The following is a 26438-nucleotide window of genomic DNA, read 5'->3' as shown; positions in this document are numbered from 1 at the left end:
CCCCCCCTCCCTCCTTAAGCCCAGATCGCTGCTGGCTGTCGACGCCTCTTTGCCTGGGTGCTGCCCAAGCTTTGAGATTCCACAGCCGCCGAAACAAACACGTCGTCGTCGTCATGCCCTTCATCGGTGTTGTCGTACACGTCCCAGATGCATGGCGTACCTAGCTCTCCCAGCGAGTCGGTCTGTCACATTGATCACACGACAAGCCTACTGGTAGTGGCATATCGTCCCTGTCCGAGTGAACAACATACACCGTGCCACCCATTCCTCACGTTACACATCGCCATCGTTGGCACCAGTCTGCACGATTTGCATTTGCTTCTCTGTTGTCGGGCCCACTGACCTCCACTCGATAGGTATTCTGGACAAGCCCTCTCTGACAACGGCTCCGGGTCCATTTCCACTTCCCCCAGCTCCAACGCCTCTTCGGCCCTAGCCTACTCCACCTTCTCTACTCCTGCCTACTCTGGCAACATCGGGCTGGGAAACACTTCATTCAACGTCCCTGTGCCCTTCCAGTACGGCAGTCTGTCTTCAGTCCGAAGGAACTCAACCATGTAGGTATCCTCTTTGTGGCGCGTTCGTGCCTGTATTCCCTCAGATCAATGCATGACAGCTGACCGCGTTACGATAGGACAGATCAATCGTCGTCGGCTATGCTGCCGCCAACACGATCACCAGGGATGAGCAACCACCCCGTGTCACCGTCGGTTCTAGGCGGATCCGCCAGAGATAATTATACCACATCAACGCCAGGCTTGCATCGCCATCCTCACACCTTGTCCCCTCGCTCCGATCTTTCTCGATACAGCACACTGCCACCAGAGACACCGAGGAGTGTACTGCCGACCACCATGCCGCTGTCCAACACCCCCGGCTATGGAGCCGGCCCAGTGCTAGCCTACGGCGCCCAGCCTCAGCAGTCGGAAAGTCCACCGTTTGGTGCACAGGAAACCTTCCACGAGATGACATGTGAGGGAACGACCGTCACTCCTTCCATCGAAGCCAAAGTCGACAAGGGCTTCTTTTATTCCCCGGATCGCGTCTGGACGTGCTATCGGAGGAACTACTTCGCAGTCTCAGTGTCATTCACCTTGACCCCCTGGGTGCAGAATGGCCGACTATATATCAATCGAGGAGGCAAGACCGAACAGGTCCAATCTCTTGCCGTCTTTCTGGCTGCTGCCGTCGATGGAAACCAAGGGAAGCCCATCGAGCTCATCCAACATACACCCAAACGCGACAAGGGACCACAATTGCAAATGAAGAAGGAGCTTCTGTCACCGACACCACCAGGCAAGGCTCACGAACACAGCGGCTACAGCCTCAGCTCCTTCCATCACACGGCTCTTCCCGGCCCGAGCCTTCCTCTGCAGAACGAGGCCGAGGCGGCACATCAGTACTCCCCGACCAGCCACGCCAACAGCAACTTTCAACACAACTTCGAGCGCATACAATTCAAGTGCGCCACAGCAAACAACGGGAAGAGACGGGCCCAGCAACAGTACTACCACTTGATCGTGGAGCTTTGGGCAAATGTTCAAAATCCCCGCGACGAAGAACCGATCTGGGTCAAGATCGCTGCGCGCTCTTCACAACCCGTCGTCGTCCGAGGCCGTTCCCCAAGCCATTACTCGGGAGAGGGACCTCACAATGCCAGCAATGCTCGAGGCGGCGGAGGTTCCAACATTGGTGGACCAGGCTATCCGGGTCTTGGCGCCAATGGATCAGGGTATGGGCCGCCCTACAAGAATGGCCTTTCCGGTGGCGGCAACAGTGCAATGGGCGGCGGTATGTATCGTGGCAATACATATTCTCTCGATCCGAGCCCCGTGGCCAGCCATGTTGGGAGTCATTCGGTCAGCTCTGCCAGCTCCCTCAGCGGAGGGCCCGTCGATGGCCTTGTTGGCGACCACCACATGCACGAGGAGGAAGACACCAAGATGATGGAAAGCCAGCAAAGTTACCAATACTATCCGTCCACGATCTACGAGAACACACCCATGAAGATGGACACCACCGGACTTCCCCTTCCAGAGCGGAGGATCAAGGAAGAATACCCCGGTCCCGCCGCACTCGCTTCTGGCTGGTCGGTGGGTAGTTGCGGACGCTTTCAGGGCATGGAGACCAGCCGTGGATACTACCCACCCGACGTCCACGCCCACGTAGGCTACTGAAGCCGAGCATAGCAAGTGCTGTTGACGAACCTCCGGGCATTGAAGCATGCTGTCGACTGGAACAGACGCATTGCCTGGACGCACGATGACTTCTCTATTCACGAGCGGCATCATGCCCACCACTACCAACAGATGAGCGACGCCACACCATGCATTATTACCCCACCCGACTCCCCTTCCCAACGAGTATATCTTACGAGGCCTATATCTTAGTTCGACCGAGTATCATCATCGGATCCAATCACAGGTTCGCTTGGGCCGGACAGTGCACAGACGTGATTGCTTGCAGCGCATAAGGGCAATGGCGCAAGGATCAATCCTCAATCGACCGGGATGTTGGCTAAGGCGTCTTAACAGAGGACAACTATTGCGATCCTCTACTACTATCACGACCGACACGATGAAACGCTCGCCGCCTTACTGGATTTGGAATCCCACTCTCTCCTCGCCAGTGACGCGAACCCCGACCAAACTCAATCCTCCTCGACCGCACACCCTCACAACCGACCATACACCATCTCGTAACGAACCCACCCTCGATCCTCACGATCCTATAAATTCGACAGCGCACACACATAATGCATATTGTATCTGACAGATCCGAAACATACCCTTTCGTTGTCGTCGTGCACACTCAGCGTGCATTACCTTTGCCATCTTCCATACCCCCGCCGTGCTTGATCGAGCAATTGTCATGTATTCCAGTTGGTCGATGAGCGTATTGTCCCTTGATGATTGTCCTGGTCTATTTCTCTTTTCTCCTGTCTGTCCTGTTCAACATCTTTTATCTTGTTTTCAACATTATCTTAATATACCTATTTCCCTTTTCTGCTTCTCTTTTCCTTTGAAAGCCCCTTGTCACGATCATCTGTTCCCGCGTCGGCGTCGCCATCTCATCAATCAATCAATCAATCAATCCATGTAACTTCACCTCCTTTCCCCTTACGGCCCTTGATATCTTATCCTCCACCACATCTCCCTCTCCTTTTCTCTTTTTATTTCCTCTTTTCTCTTTCCTTTTCTGTAGTCCAAAAATTTCTGTAGGTAGTTAGGCAAAACACATTCCAAACCCGGACATGGGCTGGGCTGGGCTGGGCTGGGCTGGAGCATCCATGCATGCAACAGCGGTATGAACCAAACACAAAACGATTAAAACCTCTTATGACATGACGGTACGGAACGGTACGGGATGGGCGGGCGGGAAACAAAAAGGTGTAGGCTATTCTAGGCTAGGTAGGCTAGGTTTATCAAACAATGGGTTCTTCTTTTCTCTTCTCTTTGCATGGGTATTTTTTGTTTTTTTTTTTGAGATGATAAAATGATAGTGCTGTTAATCTTTTTGGACATTGTTAGGTATCGGGCTATGGGTTCATGGGTTGGGGTTACGGAAACGGCGTGCTATGGTAAAGGATATGGGATTTGTGTTTTCATCCATTTTCTTATTTTCACTTTTCTGTTTTGCCTGGTTGTTGTCATGCGAGGGTAAGGGGGGTGAAAGGGGAGAGGGAGAGAGGGAGGGAGGGGTGGATTATATAGTTCTACTTTTAATAAAACTTGATGCTGTGCTTTTTACATTTCACCCTTTCCTCCCTCTCAGTCCCTTTGATGAGCTGTGATAACGTCTTTTCGTTCTACGCGCCCTTAGTCCTTTGGCTTCTAATATGAGAATGCTGAGGATACAAATCCACACTTGTCACTTTTTCACTTCCGAATGAAAAGGATCCCAGGCACGAGCAGCAAGCATTACGACCACTGGAAACCTCTCGAGTGTTTGTCCTTCGTACACGCCAACAGTGATCTGCGTTCGTAGTCCCGGCTTTGGACTAGCAAGAAAGGAAAGGTTAAAGGGGAAGAGTGGAAGAGTGGAAGGGGGGTGAGGAGATACGATATGCCTGGTCTTCTGATGAGGCTTACGGCACTACAAGGGGGTGTGGATGGGTGTGCGGAAGTGGGCGTGAGGGTGGTATATGTCCCACTCAAAAACTTCATATGTAGTCCATGAAATGCAAATGAAAAAGAAGACCCAGCAGGGATGAGACACTGGTGGTGAAGAGTCGTCAAGTGTGATATTGTGTTGGTTCTGCTCGTGAGTGGAGGAAGGAAGTTATTGTGTGAGGTTCGCGGTGAAGTTGGGGACGGGTCGGTGTGGAGTGTGGGTGAAGTTCAGAAGTGGAGTTGAATTAAGGGTGCAGATTCTTAGGGGCTAGAAGAAGCATAGAAATAGATAATAGGGGAGTAGTTAGTAATTAGAAGTAAGTTCTGATATTTATCTAAATGGTATGGTAAAGAGGGAGTTGTAGATAGGTCAGATTTAGGGGGAGAATTACCTTTTAATGTCTTGGTATAGGGTTTATGGTTCTGCTGCTCATAGGTGCCTAGGTAGATCTCGTTGGAATGGTAGGGAAGGGGTGTAGTGGAAGGAAGTTATTACATAAGGTTTGTAGGTACAGTAGTATTATTAGGGATATTCTAGTATAGAGTAGGTAAAGTTTAGAAGTAGAATTAAATTAAGGGTAGGTATTCTTGGGGGTTAGGAGAGGTGTGGGAATAGTGGGGGAGTAATTGGTGATGGAAAGTAAGTTCTGATATTTGTTTGTAACGTCTGGCAAAGAGGGAGTCGTAGATGGGTGACTACTACGCATGCTGGGTTCTCGAATTGATGGAGGGGAAATGCGTCGGCGAGGGAAGAATGGCGCTTGGACCTCTATTCTAAAGTTTCAAATGGGATGGGAAAAGGAGATAGTGGGATGTATTTGTTGTGATTTCTAAATTGCGGTGATTCAGGGTCCGTTGGAGAGTTATAGTATGACTGATTATGGGCTGCTCACTCCTATGGTATTCTCTCCTCGGCGATGTAACGGTAGTACCCAATATTAAAAGAAAATCCAAAATTAAATCACTTTGTCAGTAAAGGCGATGCAGCTAACTGCAATATGTACACCTGTAATCAAGCAAGTGTGTTCTGTCTGGGCTTTCTCTTTTTGATCTCACATGTGGGCGTAATTGGCGTCGAGCAAAAATCACATCTTCTATTTGCAAAGCATGCGTCTATTTTTTGCTGAGCCACTAGACTGCTTCCTGTGTCTTGTTGCTATTTGATGATGGACATCGGGTGTCGTGAAGGATCGGTATTTGATATTGTGGTATAGCAGATCACATGTTAGGGGAAAGGCACTAGGCACAATTCACCTACATACGGAGGTCTATCGACAGAGAGAAATATCTACTTATTCGACCTATCCATCGATCCTGGGTCATGCCTGTGATGCTCCCTACTTCAGAGGCGTCTATACACGACAATATGGCTGGTCGATTTGTAATAAAGTCCACCAAAGGTTGAAGAGACGGTGGCGCGATAGGCCTGGTAGAGGACATCAGAGGACGAGATTGCTCTTTGAAATGATTACTGGCTAGGCACGCAGGTGCACGGTGCTGGGATACTTTGAAGCTTGGTAGCATCTATAATTCACCTTACAGTAAGTGCTATGAACCCTAGTGAATAATGTGCACACCATTTTCACTAGAGATCTCTTTCTATTCAGAGTGATAGTCTTTCACTGTCCTTGACATGCGCACTGTTAATCAGGCGACGGCCAATCGTGGCAGACGTCCTAAAGCTTGGTCAACTGAAATTTCACTCTGATCTACGATATGAAAGCACGACCGTAGGTCTGTAAAAGCCCCAACTACTGCAAGTATTCAACCAACTTACAACCAACTTAGCGACCACTGTCATCGAAGGGATCTACCAATTCCACAACCTATCCCCCTTTCATGATCTCGACTTTGATAGGTGTCAAGAACGGAAGTATATATTCCAATAGGAGCGAAGATAGATCCGGCAAGAGACAGCGAGCAGTATCTGCCCTTCTAGCAATTACTAAATCCTGCACTCAGCAGACATGACCGACCAGGAAGTCACCGCGTGTCGCAATGCCCTCTTCGTTTCCGATCCCGAAGTCGAACGCAGGAGGGCAATCAGTGCCACAGGAGCGAGGGCTAGGGGCACCTGTGAGTGGATCAAACTCAACGAGCACTACCGTACTTGGCTGGGTGGCAACAACAAGGATGGCTCACGTCTACTGTCGATATCGGGCGGTCTAGGAACGGGCAAGACGATGCTTTCCATCTTCCTGACATACGAGCTGGAGAGGCACACGGCAAATATGGATAACGCTAATCTAATCTTCTTTTTCTGCCGTTCCCACGACGAGGCGCGCGACACGGGGACCAGCCTTTTACGTAGTCTGGTGCACCAGATTATCACTAAGCGGCCACAGTTGATCAAGCATGTGTTGCGGTACTTCAAAACACCGAAATCGGCACAGGAGACACTGTCTTCCCGGTTCCATCTGTGGAATATCTTCAGTCATCTGGTTGCAGACGAGGGGCTTGGTATGATGTTCTGTGTGCTCGACCAACTGGACCAATGTAAAGACGGAGACTTAAGCTCGCAATTGGCCGCTATTCCTGGCCATCCGTCAATAAAAGGGTCTTTCAGACTGTTGCTTGTCGGCCGAGACTTCCCCGAACTCGAATGGTTCCCAAGGATAATAGTGAACAAGAAGAGTATTTTCAACGATATCACGCTGTTCGCGTCGGCCCGAGTCAAGGAGTTAGTAAGCGTCCAAGGGTTCAACAATGACTTTCGAGGGTTCAACGAAAAGTTTCGACATCTCATGGAGGCGGCTCTCATTCAACGCGCGGGCGGGAAGTTCCTGTGGGTGAGCGTTGCCATGAAGGTACTGTCACAGAAGCAAACCCGCACTGAGGTCTGGGAAGCTCTGCAGCACCTACCAACGAGTCTCCCTGCGATGTACAAGTACATTTTGCAGAGCATACCGACTGAACAGAAGACTATCAGCCGTACAATCCTGCTCTGGGTGAGTATGGCACAGCGTCCTCTGGGTTGGCTAGAGCTGGCGGAAGCTGCAGACACTAAACCCCTGGGCCCAGCATTCTGCGACGCAATCAGTTACTTGAAACCGCTACTGGAAATAAAGAACGATGAGGTTTGGCCGACTCACCGTTCGGTGCGAGATTTTATCTTGCAAGATTTCCCGAGGGTACATCCAAAGCTGTTTCGCTGTGACCCGTTTCGCTTTGACCCAGAACAAGCTCATTTAGAGATACTGCAGGCGTGTCTCGACTGCGTCGCCAGGAATACCTTAGGAGACGGACCTCGGACTGCCAACGGGACATCCAATTTGCAAGAGTCCCCATTGATGAGATATGCAATGGCACACTGGGCTGCACACGTTGAGGGCTGCTCGCCGATAGGTGACAAACTCGTTCACAGGTTCCGGTCCTTTTTCGAACCGCATTACTTTACGCGGAGGGGATGGTGGACAACTTACAGCAATTGGGGATGCACGGAATCATCTGAAGCACTACCGCTCCTACACATTCTATGCTACCTAGGCTACGAGGTATTATTTCTAGATGCACTTCAATGGGACGAGTCGAGGTCGGGATCTCTCGAGCGTGTAAATCGCGAAGACAGCAATGGAAGGACGGCGCTACATGTGGCTGCTGAGAATGGAAAAGTGGCAATAGTCAACGCGCTGATTGACAACAAGGCATACGTTGACGCAAGGGACAAAAGTGGTCAGACAGCGCTGCACATAGCATCTTGGAGAGGAGACGAGGCAATAGCAGCGCTACTAGTGAAGAACGGAGCGGACGTCAACGCAAAGGACAACAATGGGGAGACCCCGTTGCATCGCACAATTGCGGGGGCGGCACACGTCCGTGATAGGTTGGCTCTTGAACAGGCACGCAAAGATGCCCTGATGGGAGTAAGCCAAAATGACAACCCTTAGTAGGGCAGCTGGGGACTAAGCTAACGCGACAGTTCAGTTGCTCAAAAGTTCTTAGGCGTATTGACTGAATGTAGATTCATGTCATCGGCTGCCAGAGAACGTGAGCATATCTTCGCGCCTACCTAATGTATGAGAACTTCTTAGAACTCTACACACAAGCACTTGGCATTATTGATCTACGGTGTCAAGTGCTGGGAGCCTAGATAGCAGTTGTGATATTAGGTGTGACTCGATGGCTTGTTACAGAACAAAGAATGAAATCATGTACACTAATTCATATAAACCTTAATCAATGATGCTTTCAAAAACATTCAGTCTTTCCTCAGCAATCGTTGCTTCACCCTTTTATGTCAGCCTGATTCTTTTCATGTAGGGTGTGTCAAGCTTACGAGTAATGTTGAAATAAGCTCACTCCCAATTCACACTAACCATAAGCTTAGCGAAGCACGGTCCGCGTGCATAAGTACAAAGCGGCAATGAACAGTACACATGTTACTTGAGATAAATTGTGCAAATCAGTGTACTTGAGCGCATTTAGAAACAATTGTGACTGGTTTGGCGCAGGGTCATCCTAGCAACATGAGCGCCCCAGATGAAGCTTGAAGTGATTTTAGCTCTCTTACTTGATTGAACTTATGGAGAGGACTTGTAATTGGCTGTGTGAAAGGGAGACAATAAAGAGGCTTGCTACAAATATTACTAGAAAACTTGGTCGAAATTGGCATGATATTGGCATGATACATTATACACTGTAGGTACATTCATCCTTTTCTGCTATCCGGTGTTCGAAAAGACTGGGAGCGCTACCACAGTGTGACATCATTTGTACTCAGTATCTGTATTGATTTTCTAACTCATAGGACATTTATTCAGGGTAGTTGGGGGATGCTAGTTCCTGGACTGGAGATGTCTGATTATAGGAACCTTTGTATTCCAATGTTCCCAACTGAGTCAAAAACAAGATAAATAATCCTTGGTGGTCTCAAGCCACTATCTTTCATAATCATAATAACGCTTTTTGTTATTATCCTCTTGCATCCGCAATACCTAAATAAGGGAACAGTGCAAGTTGATTAGGATTTCAGGCCTTGGATGAAAACATCGGCGGGAATATATGTGTTCCTCATTTCTACTAGATGTGAATAGCTTGTCACTTCACGTTAGTTATCGAAGTTGGTGTATTTTCACGCACGAGATATGTCATCAGTCTCCAAATAATAATTCAATTGGATGCATGCATGATTCCATCAATCAGCTCGTCAAATATGGTGCAGGCAATATTCCAACACTTTAGCCTTTAGCTTACGACTTTTCGTTGGTTTTCATAAGTCTTACCACACCCATACTCAATGCCAATATAAAGTGTGGTAAACGGTTGATCTTGTATGTTGGAGCAATATGGGTGTAGGTTTTTGATGTCGAACTGCGAGCAAGTTTTTGAATAGATTGCAGGACAGTATGTAGAGTTGCGAGGAGACCTGGGGTAATTTCGCAAAGTGACTGAACTTTTAGTGACGAGCACGAGTAATGGTATTGTGGCGTCGTTCCGAGATGTGGCTGATGTGTGGTCGGAACCGGAAAGACGTTTGGGAAAATGATCAGATAATGTAACGATCGGATCAGATAAAAAGGGGCCGGCTGATCTTTAATCCGACATCCCGGTACTTTCATCCCTCCCCAGCTCTCCGACCTTTATTCTGTTGTCGGATACAGCTTCGCATTGTTGGCAATTTTCCAAATAAATTACGCCCTCTGGCTTTTCGCATCTTTTTGGACTGCTGAAGATGGCCTGGCACGACAAGGACAGCTGGCTCACTGCAGCATTCGCCCCCAACATCTCCACCATTTTGATCTCCTTCCTCGTTGCTATCACGCTTCCGATACTCTTGCACCGTTGGATTTACAGGAGAGCCACACCTACTACACTACCCACTTTCCTCTTGATTGGACCCAGCGGTGCCGGAAAGACTGCTCTCGCTACTCTCGTACGTCTACCCGTTCTCTGGCACCTCCGCCCGCCACGTTGCGAGTACCAGACTAACTTGCCTCTCAGATCGAGCGCAGCTCCGTCGTTCCCACCCACACGTCCACGGCTCCCCTCTCGATCGAAACCCTCCTCCCAGAACCATACGTACCCGCCTCTGCGCACTACCGCTCCGCCGGCGACCCCGCCTACGAACGAGCCCGCCGCTTCCTCCTCCTCGACACCCCCGGTCATGGCAAGCTCCGCCACTTCGCCACCAAAGAGCTTTCCAACCCCGAAAATGTGCGCGGTATCATCTTCGTTGTCGATGCTGCCGCCGTAGCTGACTCGGCTGGTCTCACTGAGTCGGCGGAGTACCTTCACGATGTGTTGCTCTCGCTGCAGAAGCGATACACGGGTGCGAAGACGAGCAAGGGCCCCAAGGAGATTCCCGTTCTGATCGCAGCCAACAAATTGGATCTATTCACTGCGTTACCCGCGCACCTTGTCAAATCACACCTCGAGAAAGCGGTTTCCGCCGTGAGGAAGAGCAGAGCGAAGGGACTGAAGGACAGTGCCATTGCGTTGGGCGGTGGTGACGAAAACGCGATTGAGGACGATAGGGAGAACGAGTGGCTCGGTGAGGGTGGAGAAGGCGAGTTCGAATTCAGGCAGATGGAAGAGGTGGGAACTGGCGTTGTGGTCAGGGGAGGTAACGTACTGGGTGACGGGGGTGCGGATGTCAAGGCCTGGTTTGAGTGGGTTGGTGAGCAATTGTGATGGCTTACAATCTGCACGAAGACATTTTGTTTATTCGGGGGTTCCAATCCGCCGGCCGGCGACACTTCCCGTGCTGCCCTAGGCTGGGGATATGTCAGTGAAAACGCAGGTGCACCACATCCACACTCTCCCATACTCTGTACAGTAGATCACACCGAAACAATCTCACACCACACGAGCACCAAGATACCCGTACCATTACATAGACATAATACAAAACAAGATTTAAACACCACGGTCCCAAGCTGATTCATTGTTGGCAACATTCGATTACTTGCCAACCCCATTCATGAGACGTAGTTAGCCCAAATGACTGAGCGGAGGAGTCGGGGCTGCGTGATCATGTCATAAATCGAATGATGAAAGACGGTAGACAGAGAGTAATCGCATGGCTACTCATGTAATTGTGATACCTAAAAGAAATCAACTATAAGCTGTACGTAAATTCCTGGTTCGACGATAGACAGATGTGCCTAAAATATATTTCCCCAAACCAAAACTTCGTACCTGGCATTGATATCTACATGTTCCTCCTTTAAGTTAAGTGCAAGCTAAAGCCCCTAAAGCATCATGTCAATATTCTGTTCTCGCTTCCTTTAGATAAAATGCGGACACAAATTCCAACCTCCTCAAAGAATGACTATACAATTATGAATTCCAAAAAGGTACTCCACCTCCCCATCTCAATATCCAGTAACGACGTGATGCCGCCTTCTTTGTCCCCATTAGCCCGCCCTTCCACCAGTCCCCACGTGGTGAATTTGCGGGGAACGCAAGGGCCCTCCCTGTCTATCTTTAGCCCACTAGCCTCTTCCGTAGTTGCTCCACTCGCCGCGCTTTACTGCTTTGAGGATGGAATGGGATGGGATGAGTTCTGGGTTGTGATTAGATGTACGCTTGGACATCGAATGGGTTTGAACATTGAGGACATAGAGAAATGTGACTCTTTCATTCATTCCCCAGACACTTTAACCAAAGGCTCCTAATTTCTTGAATGGATTAAACTGCAGAACCAGTACTTGTCGAGGAAGCCAGACCGCCAACCCATTCCATGCCATCTGTACCTTCGTTTGTGCCGTGTGATTGTCTGATCTGTGAGAAGAGTACATGGGCGTTATTTAAGCTACACCAGAAGCCTGAATGTAGGACTCCTCATCTACCACTTTCCCACGAGGAAACATCACACGAGTCACTTCGGCATCGAAACCAGAGAAGTTTAAGAACGATACGCAGGGTATATTGAACACAAAGAAAAAGCCTTTACATAGACCTAAATGACACTCCACACGCATGTGGCTCTCACCCCAACCCCCAGTAATGAGAAGTTTATGTTTGGGTATAGAAAGAAAAGATTAAAGTATATACACAACCACCCCTAAAACCTCCCACTTTCCCGCCTACCCACACCGAGACCGGAGTACCCCTTATTAAACCGATCCGCGAGATTCGTGCCCGAACTCCTCGCATCCACGCCGCTGGCCCCCGTGAAACCAGCGGGCGTGCTGATGCGCTTCAACGGGGAGCCTTCGCGCTTCGTGGGGCTGCCGGCTCGTCGTTCGCCGGCGCCGCCGAGGCTGTGGCGGGAGCGGCTGTCGTCGCGGAGGTGGTTGGCGCTTGCGGATTTGCGGAGGGGGGACGCGGCGTGTGAGAAGACGCCTAGGGAGCCGCCGTCGCCGCTGCCGCTGCCGACTTGCGATTGGCGGAACTGGGGTTGGCGGAAGGGGTTCGGGGTGTGGGATGGGCGGATGGGGGAGGAGAAGTCGGCGCCGGCGGTGCCGGTGGAGGTGCTGACGTAGTTTGAGCTGGTGGACGGGCGGAAGGAGGGTGTGTTTTGGGCGAGGCGAGGTTGGAAGCTTGGTTGTGATGAGAGGTTGTCTGGATCGTACTGGGAAGCGTAGGCTTGATTTGGGTTCGTGTGGAAGCCTCGCTTGATGATTGTTGTAGGCGTATATGTGACGACCTCCGAGGCCAACTCCCCACTGCCTCTGACGCCGACGCTGGAGTCCCGGCTCTTGTGGTCCTTGCTGATGGTTTGGATCCCAACATCTCGTGATGGCCTCTGGAATGCAGGGTGTACAAACTTCGTGTCGTACTCGTGTAGGACCTCCCGGTGAATGATGGCGGAATCCTTAATCTGCTGCTTGAATGCGCGCTGGAGGAACGTGAGTTGCACGGTCAACACCGCCGCAACCAATATAGTCGTAACCACTCGTACGCTGGGTCGGGGGTCTAGCTTCTCAACAGGGAGGTTGGAATAGTAGAGCACGACGTGAAGAGGACTAAATAGGCAGAACAGTTGTAGGCACAGCGGATTCGGGTCCCAGACCGCGATCTCCCAGACATCACGCTCAGCATCCGGGTGAGCCCGAGACTCGGCGGAGCCTGCAGACACCATGTTCTTCAAGAAACGGAGAGGCGATGCGGTCGAGGGTGAAGAGTCGACACGGACGCGCTGGGCGGAAGGGGTCGCGGGGTTCATCTCGATCGGCTGCTCGAACAGTCGGTAGTGTCGCTTGCGATAGAATGTGTAGAAGCCGTTGAGGAACGACAGCGTAGCCAGAATGAACACCAGCATGCCCGCCTGGATCTCATTAGCGTTGTACACACGATACAAATCAGTTATTTATACATACAAACCACTTCAGCCATCCGGCTCCCCTAGCCTCATCGTGGAACACATCGTCCTCGATGCTGGTGTTGCTTCCGCCTGTATTCGCCTTCGCCACCACGAACACCAGGTTCATGCCCACGCCAATAGACGTCGCATAGTCCTTCGCGAATTCATCCCAGTCGCTGCTGTTCAGTTCCTCAGACGCCCACATCAGCCAGTCCCATGGGTCGAGGTAAGCCTTGATGCGCTCAGAGAGCGGCGCGCGGCGGACGAGTCGGGGCATCGTTGTATTTGATCGTCCTGAAAACGACCCGTACAGCAAGAAAAAAAATCCGAGAAATCCGATACTTCGTGGTTAGTTTGGCGCTTCAGACGACCCGATTACTCCATCACTCGGCGATGAATATTATCGTCGCTAAGGAACAAAGGCGAGAATGACAACGGGGCAACGAGTGTATACAAACAACAAAAGAAAGCCTAGCTGGCCGCGGCGGACCGACATTTAGCCGGAGTTGGCAGCCGCCGCATGACGAGTGAAGCTCCGCCCACCCCATGCACACCCACCTCGATACCAGGTAGCTCTCGTTGCCATTCATCAACAATTGCAATGGCTACAGCGGCGCAATACAAGGACCGCCAGTTCCTCGCGGTCATCGGTGATGAGGTACATCCCTTACATACTCTCTTGTCATGTCGATGCGTTGCTAACGTTGTTGTAGGACACGGTAACTGGCCTGCTACTCGCAGGTGTCGGTGTAAGCCACGCAAGCTTCGATTCGCATATGTACCTCGTAATGACAGTTTGAACCAGCACGTCACGCAGCCGCCGGACTCGCAGAAGAATTTCCTCGTCGTAGACGCAAAGACGGAGAACTCAGCCATCGAAGCTGCGTTCGATAGGTTCACGACCGAGCGCAAGGATATCGCGATCTTGCTCATAAACCAACATGTACGTTCTGCCGGTGGGAAGATCAGATGCATTGTGTAGCTGGGTTTTCCCTTAGGATTGGGGAGCTTGAGTGTTAATGAGGGACAATAGCTTGCCGAGAGGATAAGACATCGAGTCGAGACCTACACCGCCGCCTTCCCTTCCCTCCTTGAGATACCGTCGAAGGACCACCCGTACGATCCTGATAAGGATAGTGTGCTTAAGCGTGTGAGGAGGCTGTTTGGAGAGTAAATTATGGGATTAGCAAAGACTCATGCGAAGAGTGCGGTGTGATGCCCGAAAGATATTAAGTTAACATATGCGATTACAGAGATAGCAAAAGATACCAGTCACAAGCAAGCACTTAGTTGGCACATATCGTCCATTCCGTCATGATTTCATTGCTATTGCGTCTTCCTCCGTATGCTTCCATGGATTTGTAAATATGAATGCCGATGACATCGAACAAAGAAGAACGCTGGGTATCGATTTCCAGCGCGAAAGAGAGATTTGAAATGCAGAATAAAGCTTCCCCCACAGAGTCCATCATTACATTGCTTGCAGTCTCATCCACTTGCACATGCATCCCCACCACGAAAGCAACCCCCCCTACAGCTCGTTATGAATAGGTATATGGTGGCCCAACACGTTTACAGCAGCACCCGCCAGTTTGAATTTCCGCTTGACGTTGACGTTCTTGAAAGCATTCCCAAGTTGTACAGGCTGAACAGGTTGTACAGGTTGTGCAGTTTGGCTAGATCTACAGACTTCTCTCAGAACCGGTTATCCTGTCGTCACTTGGAGCCCTTTGCGATACCGTGGAGTGTTTACCGGTGGAACTCGACGTGTGCAGTCAAGCAGGTGATCTTATCGCCATCCTTGGTGTAGACATCGGCCAACACGGAGTACTTGCCCTGTTACGACGTTAGCGCCACCGCCTCTTCAATCGAGGATTAGAACGACATACCGGAGGGATTTGGCTGGGAAGCTCGACATCCTTGGACAGAGTCATCTCGCCCTTCTCGAGCGGGCACTTGAGGTCGACATTGGTAATGGTGTCGCAGAGGTCGGCTTCCTGGTTGATCAAGGTGATGAGGCCGTACTTGACCTGGACATGGACCTTGGCGCCCTCGTCAATCTTCTCCTTGAAGTCTCCAGTAGCCTTGATAGTAAGGGTCTTTCCGCTGTAAGTGCATGTTAGCAATTATCCGGGCAAGCTTGTTAGACAACTATAATCTCCCAACTACACCGTTCACGGTGTAACGAGTCGAACGTAGTGGTTGCAGCGGAACGGAAAAAACGTACGCCTCAGGAGGGTTCGGTGAAAGGTCGACCTTCTCGATCTCGAGGAGATTGTCCTTGGGGTCGGCGCAGAAGAAGAGAGGGTTGCTGCCAGGGACCTTGAAGTCCTCGTTGATTCGGATCTGGCTAGGACCCCAAGAGGGCGAAGCGGAGACGGAGACCGCGCAGACGGCGGAGAGGAGGAGAGTGGTGAGCTGCATGGCGGCGAGGGTGTAGTATGTGTGGGGAAGCGGATTTGGAGTGTGGAGAGAGGAAGAGAGAGACGACAAGTGAGCGAACGATAACAGACGGTCAAGGTCGATGAGGCTGGGGCTGTAGTGGATGGGGCGAGCGAGGCCTGGCCCGTGCATACGTGCGATGACGCCGATTTAAAGGTCACGGGGCGAGCGAAGTTCCTCCGATGTCCAACTTGGAACGACAACTCAAGACTCAACCTCATCCGTGAGGGAATTACTATTTTCAATAATACACCCAACAATGCATTCCAGCTTTTGAAATTGCATATTCTCGGCTTACAAAATTCCCATTGCGATATCTCGTTGTACACTAAATGGAAGTCATTACTGCCGCACGGAGTTGTAGTTCGGGATTGTTGCCGTGTTCTCTACGAACTAATCGAAACGGGTTGATGTGCAGACACCGTTGAATGCAGCGTCTCTCTACTCAGGTTTTGTTCTCACTACTGTCCATATGGTGTGTGATTCGTCTGCTGTCGCAGCTCAGCAAAGCTCACTCGTGGCTTGCATCTGGCTGGCCTGAACCAGGAACCATACGTGGCGGAGTCCTGATTTAAGGCTCCACCCGGGCGTTGCAGAACGCGTAAGGTCTACGAATGAAAGATGAGATCCAATAAGGTGGTTCCATAGCCACCAGATCTCACGTTCCTTTCCCAAGATCTAGAAATCCTGTTGTCGATCATGGAATCTCTCGCCTCGCTTTCATCGCATCACGACCTTTGCCAAGACGCCGTCTCTCGTGAACAGCCAATAGTACCTGATAGAAACCACGATCAACAACTTCCAATCTTTGATATCAATTTCTTTCGCTATATACTTTGACATTTACACCCACTTTGTTAACCGGTAATGCAGTGCTCTAATGACGCGTATGCAGTCATGCGATTCAACCTTGCATCACTGGCGTTTGGTAGCGTAGTTCATTCTGTTCTGAAAGCGTCATCTCTACTGAGAGCAAAAGTATCAATATGAGCTATATAAGGGGATGGATACCCGCTTTGAAGATGCAGTGGTTACAAATTTCCTATGATTACCTCTCCAACCATGTTCTATCTTTGTATTCTACTTTTGGCTCTTTGCAACAGTTCAAGTGCTGCTCCGTATCCAGGATGTCCACCAGACGGACCACTTCTGCCTCGCCCGACCAACATAGCCAATTCTGAAATAGTCAAAGCAGCTACTGGCACATTGCAAGACTCCCTTGACCGAGCCATCGAAGGGCAAATTCGCAGCGGGTTCATTGTGGAGAACACATCATTCTCGATTGGCCTCATTTCCCATGACGACCCTTCAAATGTGCCAATATGGGAGTACCATCATCGAGGCTCTGCCAACACAAACGGTACTAGTCACATAGATGGCGATACTCAATATCTTGTGGGATCAATCTCGAAACTCATCTCTGATCTCGCTTTCCTCCGAACGGAAATCGACCTCCAAGCACCAGTCACTGAGTATCTCCCACAACTCGCCAGTAACTCATCAGTCATATCTTGGGAGAACATCACCCTGGCCTCGCTCACAGACCATCTGTCAGGCATTCCACCCAATGGTGGATTTTCAGAATGGTACTTTCTTCAACCTTTGCTGGAACAGCTTGGGTTTCCATCACTGCCCATCGATGCTTATCCATCCTGTGGTGTTGATGGTTTGAACAAGCCGTGCTCTAAAGAGCGTAGGTATATGTCCTGAATATCTTTGTCATCTCACTAATCCTTTGCAGAGTTATTCGAGCAGCTCCTTACAGCTCGTCCTGTGACCATGCCATATCAGCGTCCTGTGTATTCGCAACTTTCCTTCACACTGCTGAGCTACGCCCTCGGTGCCCACTTGAACAAATCGTACGAACAGCTCCTCGACGACTACGTTATCCAACCATTCAATCTCAACAACACAGGCGTCTCACCAGGCATCACCTCCCTCGCTGCCATTCCCCCTGGGCCCAACAACTGGGGCGCACATTACGGCGATGGCACCCCCGGCGGCGGCCTCTACTCCAGCCTCCACGACCTCACTCGCATCATCCAATCCATCCTCGACAAGACCGCTCTCCGCACCGCAACTCATGACCGCCAATGGCTCCAACCCCACTCACACACCTCCTCCCCCTCCACCTCCGTCGGCCAACCCTGGGAAATCTTCAGATCCACAAACCTCACGCCCTCGCACCACCACACCATCGACATCTACTCCAAAAACGGCGGCGCATACGGCTACACCGCACAGCTAGCCGTAATCGACCACTACGGCATCGGCCTCGCCATCCTGACCGCCGGTCCCGCAGACGCCTACCGCATCCTCTACGACGCCATGCTCTCCGTCATCCTCCCCGCCGTCGAACAAGAAACGCGACTCCAAGCCCAGGGGCACGCAGGAAACTTCACCAGCCGCGACGGCCTCGTAACGCTGAACACCAGCATGGACGATGGCCCGGGCATCAAACTCGACGCGCTCACGCGCAACGGGTCGGATATCCTCGCTGCGATGTCGAGTTTCTACTCCCAAGCTCTACCACAGTTCGGCGCGCTGTCTACCGATTTCCGCATCTTCCCCTCCGATCCTACCCAGGAAGGCATCAGTAACGCAACTGGCACCAACGTCAGCGTGATAAGAGAAGACTGGCGCATCAACCTCGACTTCCTGCCCAACTCTGCCGAGACGAGCGGAAGCGATCTCCCCGGGCAAGGCGCGTGGCAGGGTTTTTGCACCGCGTGGCAGACGGCGGATTGGTTCCACTACGGCGGCGAGGCGGTGGATAGGATTGTATTCTTGAGGGATCGGGGGAGTGGGGAGGTTGTCGGGGTTGAGGTGCCGTTTTTGAGGGCGGCGTTGGGGCGCGATGGTGTGTAGTACGGGGTGATGTAGGTGGAAGGTTGTTTGTAGTAGATTTGGCTGGAAACAGTGTATCGGTCATGCAGACTTGATATGTGGTGATTTATGTTGATCGTTGAATATGAAACCATAAAGTCTGTTTTGTCGCTCTCGCTTTAACTTAACCCTTTCTAAAAGAAAAAAAAAAGACTCTTGTTAGATCAAAATATGTCATTTCTATAAATCATCAATCAACCTCTCTCACCGGACTAAACAAATACAAAGAACGCATGAACTGCATATCTGTTGTTGTTGTCGTTAGCATACACCGTACCGTACCGACTAAACTTCGTATGGTAATTCAACGGAACACCTCCTCGCTGTTCCTCGAACTAGTCGTAGGCATTACTATTACAACACACAGAAACAGTTTCTCCCATTATCTCTCATACACACTCCCTTCGTTTCCATTCCCCAATTATCTCTATTTTATCTCTCCACTAGCGTATTTCCCGATCGGGTAATTAATGACGTCATATTGGACGTCTGTAGTGAATACACCATACTTACCACTAACTACCTCAACCACCTGAAGATACAATTCTCCGATATGTACCACAAACCTTTCCCTCTCGCTCTTTTCATCAACCATTCCTCCCCCTGAAAGTCTGTTCCTGGACGGTCACAATTAGTCTACCCCAGGTTTCCCCTTTCGCTTACGATTGTATGACGTAGCACAGTACATCCATACATCGATGACCACACGAAGCCTCACGTCCCTCCGCATCTCCATCCCCATCTTCACAGCCCTAAAACCAGCACCGACTCGCTCTTTTCTATCCCCCTACAACCAATTCCACATCCACCCTTTTCAACACCCAACCCAACCCCAATTCCGCACACAATTTTCCAAAATGTCATGGATGGACACCTGGTCCCGCCCCTCAAAACGCGCCGCCGTCCCCGCGCCCTTGTACCTCCTGCCCACAGGCCCCGGGACGGGCGACAACGCGCGGTACTGTCGGTATTGCGGGAGAGTTATAAGTACGTTCCCCGCCCCCTATTTATCCCCCTTCCTTCCATTCCTTTCCCAAGTTTTCAAAGTGTGTAGGGAGGTTTTGGGTTATAGGGATGTATAATTGACGACTCTAGGCGAGCGCAAGTCCCGCGCGACAAGCGCCACGCAGACGCCAGCGAAGTACTGCTCTAGCCGGTGTCGACACCATCGGTTCGACGGTGTGGATCGCGGGATCGAGGATGCGTTCGTTTTGTTTCTGACTGGTGGTGGTGCTGAGGCTTTAGCTCGTGTTAGTTCTGGTGAGGCGGAGAATCCGCGGCATAGAGAGACGGAGAAGGAGAAGGAGAAGGGGGTGAGGATGAGGAGGAAGGGCAAGGGGGATGGGAGGGTGCTTGTGCCGTGTGGTGTTGTTGAGGAGTTTGTGTTTGGGTGCAGGAAGGATCCGGAGAAGGATTGGGGGAGGAGGAAGAATAAGGCGAGGAGGGGGGTGAAGGAGGAGGGGGAGTGGAGGTCCGTGGATATGGTTGATCATGATGTTGTGGAGAGGACGGGGAGTAGTGATGGGAGTGCGAATGGCGACGAAGTCGTTGATGGCGATCGGTTGGCGAGCCTGGCGGTGAGGAGTGGGACACGGGTGAGGCCTGGGCAGGATGTTTCGGAGGTGAATGGCAGTGTGGGCGGGGAAAAGGGGCGAAAGGAGAAGATTGAGGAGACGGAGGAGATGGCGCAGAAGAGGAGAGATGGGGAGAAGAAGGCGGAGGAGCGAGAACGAGTGCGGTGTGCTGCAAGGAGGGGAGTGGTGTTTGGGTTTGTTCTGGACAGAGATGCGGCGGATCCAGAGACGAGGAAATGCGAAGCCATCATGCAGGGGCAGGTCGTTGAGCCAAGTTTCGCGAAAGGAGAATGGGCAGTGAGGTGGAGAGAGGAGTAACTTGGGAATGTTCTATATTGGACATTCATTGTTTCATTGTAGACTAGGTATGTAACAGTTATAATATGGCATCGAGCAAGATTATCTACTTCGATAGAGCAATACAGAGCCTCTTGAAATAAGGAAAATTTATCAAACACTTAGAAGATTTCACCCACAAACGTGACATATTCGATGGTGCTAAACTAACCCGAACCTTTGGCTACAAATAAATCTGGACCATGGATTCCAACAGAAAAAAAAGGGACAATAGAAATGTGTCATTCCAGAGAAGCCCGGATCTACCACAGAGCTCTTCCTGCCACTTGCCATACCCAAGTTCAAAGCAAGACCCCAAAAGCCAATGGTTGAATAACAAGTATTGACAAATACTTCTATCGTCTTTAGGAGAATGGTGCAAGCAATACTTGATTGTATTGACTAGAAGTAAGTTCAATCAAGTCAAAGAACCGTGAATGATTCCCCTCCGGTGAGGACTAAACAGGTAATAGAGAAGCTCCCGGTAAATAGGTATGTTTCCTCTTCCAGCTTCCTTCAATAATGGCATTCAACCAGCAGTATTACGGAATCACAAACTTGTTGAGCTCCCCCTTTTGGAGAGCACAATCCCATGTATTATTGCTTTGGCATAAGTACTTAATAGAACCCGTACGGCCCTCAGTGGCATCTCAGCGGATTGCACGACGTTAAAGCAGCTACAGCATTGTCTCTTTCTCTGCGAAGACGACAACCATGTTTGCGTAGGTCATTGCGTACTTGAGAGGAGTATGTTGTCCGCTCCCCGCTGATGACGACTATCCATGTCTGAAGTACGGAAAGGTGACTTCTGCTGTCTCCATCCCATCATGCATGCGTTGATCATTACCGTGTATGTTGTTGGGCAGGCAACATCGATGGACGATTGGACGAAACCGTGGTTGCGGGGCTTGGCGTGCTGGGGCTCCTTCCGTCTTGGTACTTATTAGAGCCCGCTCCCTCACTGCTGTGACTTCGGTATGGTAACTGACGTTAAAGCAGCTACAGCTATGCCGCCTACAACTTTCCCTGTAGAAAAGGCAGATTGGTTGCGTAGATCAACGCTTGATGAGGAGCAGCATTCTTGTCTACTTTCCTGCTAATGATGACTACCTAATTCATGTCTGAAGTACGGAACTGTGACTTTTGCTCTCTCCATCTCGCGTTGCGTATTACTTTTTTGTGGACAGCCATTAGGTAATAGTGGCCAATACGATCCGATACCATGGTCGCTAGGGTTGGACTCATGATACCAGTAGGTACCTACTTAAAGGAGCCCGCTCCGCCATCCGTCCTGTCTACTTCGGTAGATTGCACTACGTTAAGCAGCTGCAGCCATTCATCTTTCCTGTCAAAGATGATGGCCTTTTTGCGTAGGGACGGATACCTAGAAGCAGCGCCTGTCCACTGCGTTCTAGATATCATACATCGCAAGGCGTGTGGGCAGTGATGAGTCGCATATATAAGCAAAATCTGAGCCCAGAACACCGCCGTCTCGTCTTCAACATTTCGTCTCGAGCATGTATCCGTTTCAGCTAGAGGAGAGGACCCTCGAAACGGTGCTGGCACAAGAAGAAGTGGCGAAAGGAGGCAGTCACGAGAAAGGCATGATGAAAAGGCATAGGAACGGGAGATGATGAGAACAAGTGAGTCAATTGTCAATTAGCCATGCTAACTACTAGACAAACTCTGTTCAAAACGAGAACCATGATTTGCTCTTCATGAAGAAGGAAGCAGGAGAAATGTGAGCTGCTTGCATAGGTTGATTGCACTACGTGGCTTGCAGTCATCTCATGGAAACGAGAAGCCTGTGTACCAGCAGCTGCTTTGATCTGGGAGGCTTTGGGAGCAGAAGGCGTCCTGGGAGCACCTAATGCGGGCCCTCGGCTTGCAATTCAAAAGTGGGGTTAGGTTTGCTACAGAGTGTATGAGCTTTGGTGAGAGATATAGGTCATTCCTGAGCTATCTTTAACTACTAGTGAAAGCTGGAACACATTGAATCAATCACGACGCTGGGCTTCGCGTACAACTTTACATACACGTGTGATTGAGCATTGGAAAGAGGGGAGTATAGGTTGATTATCCTGTGAGATGTATGGACGCTGATACAATTGTTTCATTGGAAAGATTGTAATGACTGAGGGCACGAGTTGGAACGCACGGGATCACGGGTTCGGGCTTCACGTGGAACTTTCTTGCACGTAGAGGGGTGATGAGGTTGCGAAGGGCCTTATACTCCGTAGAGTGAGGAAAGATACATTGATGGGTTACGTTCTCTTCCCAATGTGCATCTAGCCAGCAATTTTATCTGAAGAGGAGAATGTGGAAGATGTTATGGTTGGGGATAGGGGGATGGACGACGATTCTTGGGCATTGAAACATCAGTTTCTGTAGAAAAAGGAAATAAATGTAAAAATATTCTAAGTATGATAAAGCAGTGAGAAATCAATAACACTAAATTAGAGGAAGGTTATTGTATTTCAAATTTTAACTTGGAAGGACATAAAGTTCTTGATGATTGACGAGATACATCGAACTGTCTGAGGCGCCTTGTTGTGACGCCGTTGATTTCCCAAAGTCGAAGTGTGGTCGTCAACTGACGAGCGTTGGCTCCTGGACAAACTCCGCTATCGTCATCGGGTTTAACATTTTTATATTTCAAGCTTCCATAAATACAAGTTTCACACATCAGACGGTCAGAAATGCATGATGGTAGCGGCATGGCATGTGGCACCTTCGGCACTTAGCAGAAATCCCGACTCGCGAAATAAATGAAACAAAATTGCACCCACGATCCCAACCTATCGCGGAGCGCTCCATTTCAAGGCCATGTCCATTACTTTCGCAACCGACCTATCAAACCAACAACAGAAGCAGCGGATGAAGCTCTCGGGAACTGCATATTGCCCCACAACATAAACCCCATGCCTTGATTATGCATCTATGTCATGTCTCGACCCCGACCGTCTGCCTTTTTAAGAGACCTGAATATCTCCTGATGCCGAGCGTTTTTCGCACCTTTTCCAATCTGCACGACCGATTCGGAGAAAAATTCACACCATGTTTTGGAACACCATCGCGACTGGTGCGCTATTGGCGCAGTCTGCCTCGGCGCAGAACATGCTTCGATTCGGATGCTCGCAGTTGACAATCGAGCGAGCGGATCCTCTTGTCAATCCTGGGATGGGACCTTCGCCCCATACTCATCAGATTATCGGAGGAAACTCGTTCAATCTTTCGGTAATGTGGATGGAAGTGACTTGATGGACGAGAGCTGACGATTGCCTAGATGGAACCTGGTGTCTTTGACCCTGTTACGAGGTCTACCTGCACTACTTGCACAGTGAGTCTTTACAAGAGCAAATACGTTTGATACCTTCTGACAGTGATCTAGTACTCTGAAGGTTGTCCACCACCACCACTTCCATAACAACCTGCCCTGATACAAAATCTAACACTGATCTTAGATTTCTCCAACTACTGGACCGCAGCTCTGTACTTCAAGTCCCCAGAGAACGGCACCTACCAACGCGTCCCCCAATACGCCAACGTCGGCATCCAGCAAGACGGCGGCATGACCGTCTACTACATGCCGTACAGCGCAAAGAACAACAAAATGACGGCCTTCAAGCCGGGCTTCCGCATGATCGCCGGCGATCCGACCACCAAGAAGAACAACCGCATCTCCATCTGCCACCGCTGCCTCGGAAACGGCGAGGGCTTCGCGCCGTGCGACAACAAGGACTTCGGCGAGCTGCCCACCAAGTACTGCCCCAAGGGCATCCGCGCTACTGTTATCTTCCCGTCCTGCTGGGATGGAAAGAATCTCGACTCTCCCGATCATAAGAGTCACGTGGCGTACTCGAACAGCGGCGGTCTTGGGAGCCCGAACTGCCCGAGCTCTCACCCCGTTGCTATTCCTCAGGTCATGTAAGTGCATAGAACCGTCGTTGTTGAGAGTGCTACAGCGGTACTGATGCGTTACTGCAGGTACGAGATTATGTGGGACACTGGCCGATACAAGAACGACGCCTGGTACGGCAACGGCAAGCAACCCTTCGTCTACAGCTTCGGCGACGGGTGAGTCCCCCCCAAAACCTGCACCCTGACTGACCACATCACTAATCACGCATCCAGCGTCGGCTACGGCCAGCACGGCGACTACCTCTTCGGCTGGAAGGACGACTCCCTGCAGAAAGCCATGGACGCGCTCCCGAGCGGCAAGTGCGCAAACGCAAACTGCAGCGTCCTCAAGATCCAATCCGCCAAGGACGCGATGGCCTGCAAGAAGAAGCAGCAGGTGGTCGAAGACGTCGGCAAGGATGGCGCGTGGATCAAGGAGCTCCCGGGGGGTGTCCAAGTGACGACGAAGTAAACGGGGGCTGGGCTGGCTGCGTGCGATATAGAGGAGGTGCAAGGGGGGGTTTGGGGGGGCGAGGGTGTATTGTTGATTTGCGGGGTGAATAGATGGGACCATTCGTTTCTGTAGGAGGTAGTAATATGAGAGGATTCCATGGTAATCTGGAAGCGCAATATAGGACGTGCGATTAAGCATTGCAAGCGTCACGCAGGGACCGTGTCATCCGGTACTCTTCTCGATTGGTTCGACCACGGCGATCAGCGTTCGGCAAGTCGAAATAAGCTCTGGCGGAATCTGCCGGGCCCCACAACCTTAATTTACGAGTGTAATTGCTATGGCTCCAGCTATTGGAACGCGGGGTCGCTTCTCGATTCGTTGAGGTTGATTCGGTTTGCCTTCGTGTTACGGGCAAAAACAGGGTAGCTTCGATGAGCTGACCGTGAATGGTGGAAGCGTGGGCGCAGAACATTCGAAGCAGAAGGTAAGCATATCAGTGTCATCGGTGCCTCGAGATCGTGAGTACTGTATTCAGCTCGCTATTCATAGGTTGGAACTTAGTCCTAGCTGCCTCTCAGGGACCCAACGTCTCTTTAGCCTGTAATTGTAGCATGGTCCCTACCCTAGAATCGCAACCGAAGCATTACCGTAGGAGCTTTCGTTCTGTGAGACACGGTACGACGTTACACGTGATATGTCATTGTGTATATGTAGAATTCATGCAACTAAGCCATTCTGTAAAGACTCTAAACGTCAACTTACTATGCGAAGATTCCCGGCCCATATATGTTTTATCTTATCGATCACGTAATGGCTGCTACTCCATAGCGTGCACTTGTCCTGGGCGATTTCTCGTCTTCATTCCGCTGCGATGCCCTCATGAACCAGACGGGACTGTGCGGCATTTGGTTCTTGACAGACAAAGTCTGTATAGAGAAGTATAACATTTGAACCACGATCTGACCATTTGAGGGAGCCATGATAGAGTAAACAGTTTCACGACTCACATGTTTGCGCGCTTGCGGCAAGGAAGATACTGCTATCGTTGCCTCCAGACATCTTCATGCATGTTCCGTCCACATGTACAGACCAATAGATTAGAACATTTCAAGCGGACTTTTAAAGAGCATTTGAAACAGACTCAACACTTTATTAGCAAGTGACGATGAGATCTCAGGACGATGTATGCCAGGCGGCAAAACCGGGCACCTGAAGCTGACCCATTTCAAAAGAAAAAAATCATTATTTCATCAGCTAAAAGTTTAACTAGAGTTAATGTACTTAAACAGTGAGTTTCTATTATAAGTTTAGCAGCACAAGATAATACATTCGACGTTTTTGTGAGTTTTGTGTAATCCTCATGAAATATAGTATGCATCGTTCAAGTATGTTTGAAAGAGAACACTGATTGCAATTGTTCTTGGAAAGGCCCTCGGGCTAAAGCGCGGGAAAGAATATGCGCCACGCCCTACGCCTTATGGGACACG

The 26438-nt window shown here is 50.4% G+C and overlaps 10 protein-coding genes across 10 annotated transcripts; 8 read left to right on the top strand and 2 right to left on the bottom strand.

Annotated features, from left to right (window-relative positions):
• Positions 1-390: 390 nt before the first annotated feature.
• BU24DRAFT_262616 (p53-like transcription factor) lies at positions 391-2328 on the top strand. Its single transcript, XM_033522517.1, has 2 exons — positions 391-557; positions 640-2328. Exon 2 carries the CDS (start codon positions 657-659, stop codon positions 2175-2177), a length of 1521 nt encoding a protein of 506 aa, XP_033381359.1. The 5' UTR covers positions 391-557; positions 640-656; the 3' UTR covers positions 2178-2328.
• A 3745-nt stretch (positions 2329-6073) lies between these two features.
• Positions 6074-7468, top strand: BU24DRAFT_315455 (uncharacterized protein; the record flags this gene model as incomplete). Its single annotated transcript, XM_033522872.1, has 1 exon — positions 6074-7468. A coding segment is annotated over one exon (1395 nt), but the record flags the coding sequence as incomplete, so codon positions are not given.
• A 195-nt stretch (positions 7469-7663) lies between these two features.
• On the top strand, positions 7664-7903 carry BU24DRAFT_319029 (ankyrin; the record flags this gene model as incomplete). The annotated part of the gene is made up of 1 exon (XM_033522908.1): positions 7664-7903. A coding segment is annotated over one exon (240 nt), but the record flags the coding sequence as incomplete, so codon positions are not given.
• A 1800-nt stretch (positions 7904-9703) lies between these two features.
• On the top strand, positions 9704-10976 carry BU24DRAFT_443239 (P-loop containing nucleoside triphosphate hydrolase protein). Its single transcript, XM_033530575.1, has 2 exons — positions 9704-9984; positions 10053-10976. The coding sequence occupies exons 1-2, from the start codon at positions 9784-9786 to the stop codon at positions 10740-10742; spliced, it is 891 nt and encodes a 296-aa protein (XP_033381356.1). The 5' UTR covers positions 9704-9783; the 3' UTR covers positions 10743-10976.
• Positions 10977-11848: 872 nt separating this feature from the next.
• BU24DRAFT_374933 (uncharacterized protein) lies at positions 11849-13786 on the bottom strand. The gene is made up of 2 exons (XM_033524578.1): positions 13376-13786; positions 11849-13323 (listed from the first exon to the last, which is right to left on the bottom strand). The coding sequence occupies exons 1-2, from the start codon at positions 13634-13636 to the stop codon at positions 12118-12120; spliced, it is 1467 nt and encodes a 488-aa protein (XP_033381355.1). The 5' UTR covers positions 13637-13786; the 3' UTR covers positions 11849-12117.
• Positions 13787-13932: 146 nt separating this feature from the next.
• BU24DRAFT_494901 (vacuolar ATP synthase) lies at positions 13933-14813 on the top strand. The gene is made up of 4 exons (XM_033534091.1): positions 13933-14017; positions 14073-14108; positions 14165-14302; positions 14393-14813. Exons 1-4 carry the CDS (start codon positions 13961-13963, stop codon positions 14531-14533), a joined length of 372 nt encoding a protein of 123 aa, XP_033381354.1. The 5' UTR covers positions 13933-13960; the 3' UTR covers positions 14534-14813.
• On the bottom strand, positions 14639-15925 carry BU24DRAFT_425582 (uncharacterized protein). Its single transcript, XM_033528769.1, has 3 exons — positions 15587-15925; positions 15249-15465; positions 14639-15195 (listed from the first exon to the last, which is right to left on the bottom strand). The coding sequence occupies exons 1-3, from the start codon at positions 15781-15783 to the stop codon at positions 15109-15111; spliced, it is 501 nt and encodes a 166-aa protein (XP_033381353.1). The 5' UTR covers positions 15784-15925; the 3' UTR covers positions 14639-15108.
• A 938-nt stretch (positions 15926-16863) lies between these two features.
• BU24DRAFT_453290 (beta-lactamase) lies at positions 16864-18669 on the top strand (the record flags this gene model as incomplete). Its single annotated transcript, XM_033531253.1, has 2 exons — positions 16864-17494; positions 17543-18669. 2 exons carry the CDS (start codon positions 16864-16866, stop codon positions 18667-18669), a joined length of 1758 nt encoding a protein of 585 aa, XP_033381352.1.
• An 875-nt stretch (positions 18670-19544) lies between these two features.
• On the top strand, positions 19545-20579 carry BU24DRAFT_412318 (uncharacterized protein; the record flags this gene model as incomplete). The annotated part of the gene is made up of 2 exons (XM_033526105.1): positions 19545-19674; positions 19783-20579. The coding sequence occupies 2 exons, from the start codon at positions 19545-19547 to the stop codon at positions 20577-20579; spliced, it is 927 nt and encodes a 308-aa protein (XP_033381351.1).
• Positions 20580-23654: 3075 nt separating this feature from the next.
• Positions 23655-24969, top strand: BU24DRAFT_396285 (uncharacterized protein; the record flags this gene model as incomplete). Its single annotated transcript, XM_033525296.1, has 6 exons — positions 23655-23834; positions 23884-23937; positions 23989-23998; positions 24062-24524; positions 24585-24674; positions 24732-24969. 6 exons carry the CDS (start codon positions 23655-23657, stop codon positions 24967-24969), a joined length of 1035 nt encoding a protein of 344 aa, XP_033381350.1.
• Between the last annotated feature and the right edge of the window lie 1469 nt (positions 24970-26438).

The sequence above is a fragment of the Aaosphaeria arxii genome, assembly GCF_010015735.1.
Source record: "Aaosphaeria arxii CBS 175.79 unplaced genomic scaffold BU24scaffold_7, whole genome shotgun sequence".
Taxonomy (NCBI): Eukaryota; Fungi; Ascomycota; class Dothideomycetes; order Pleosporales; genus Aaosphaeria; species Aaosphaeria arxii.
Note: the sequence above shows the minus strand (reverse complement) of the source record. Positions and strands in the feature narration are given on the sequence as shown.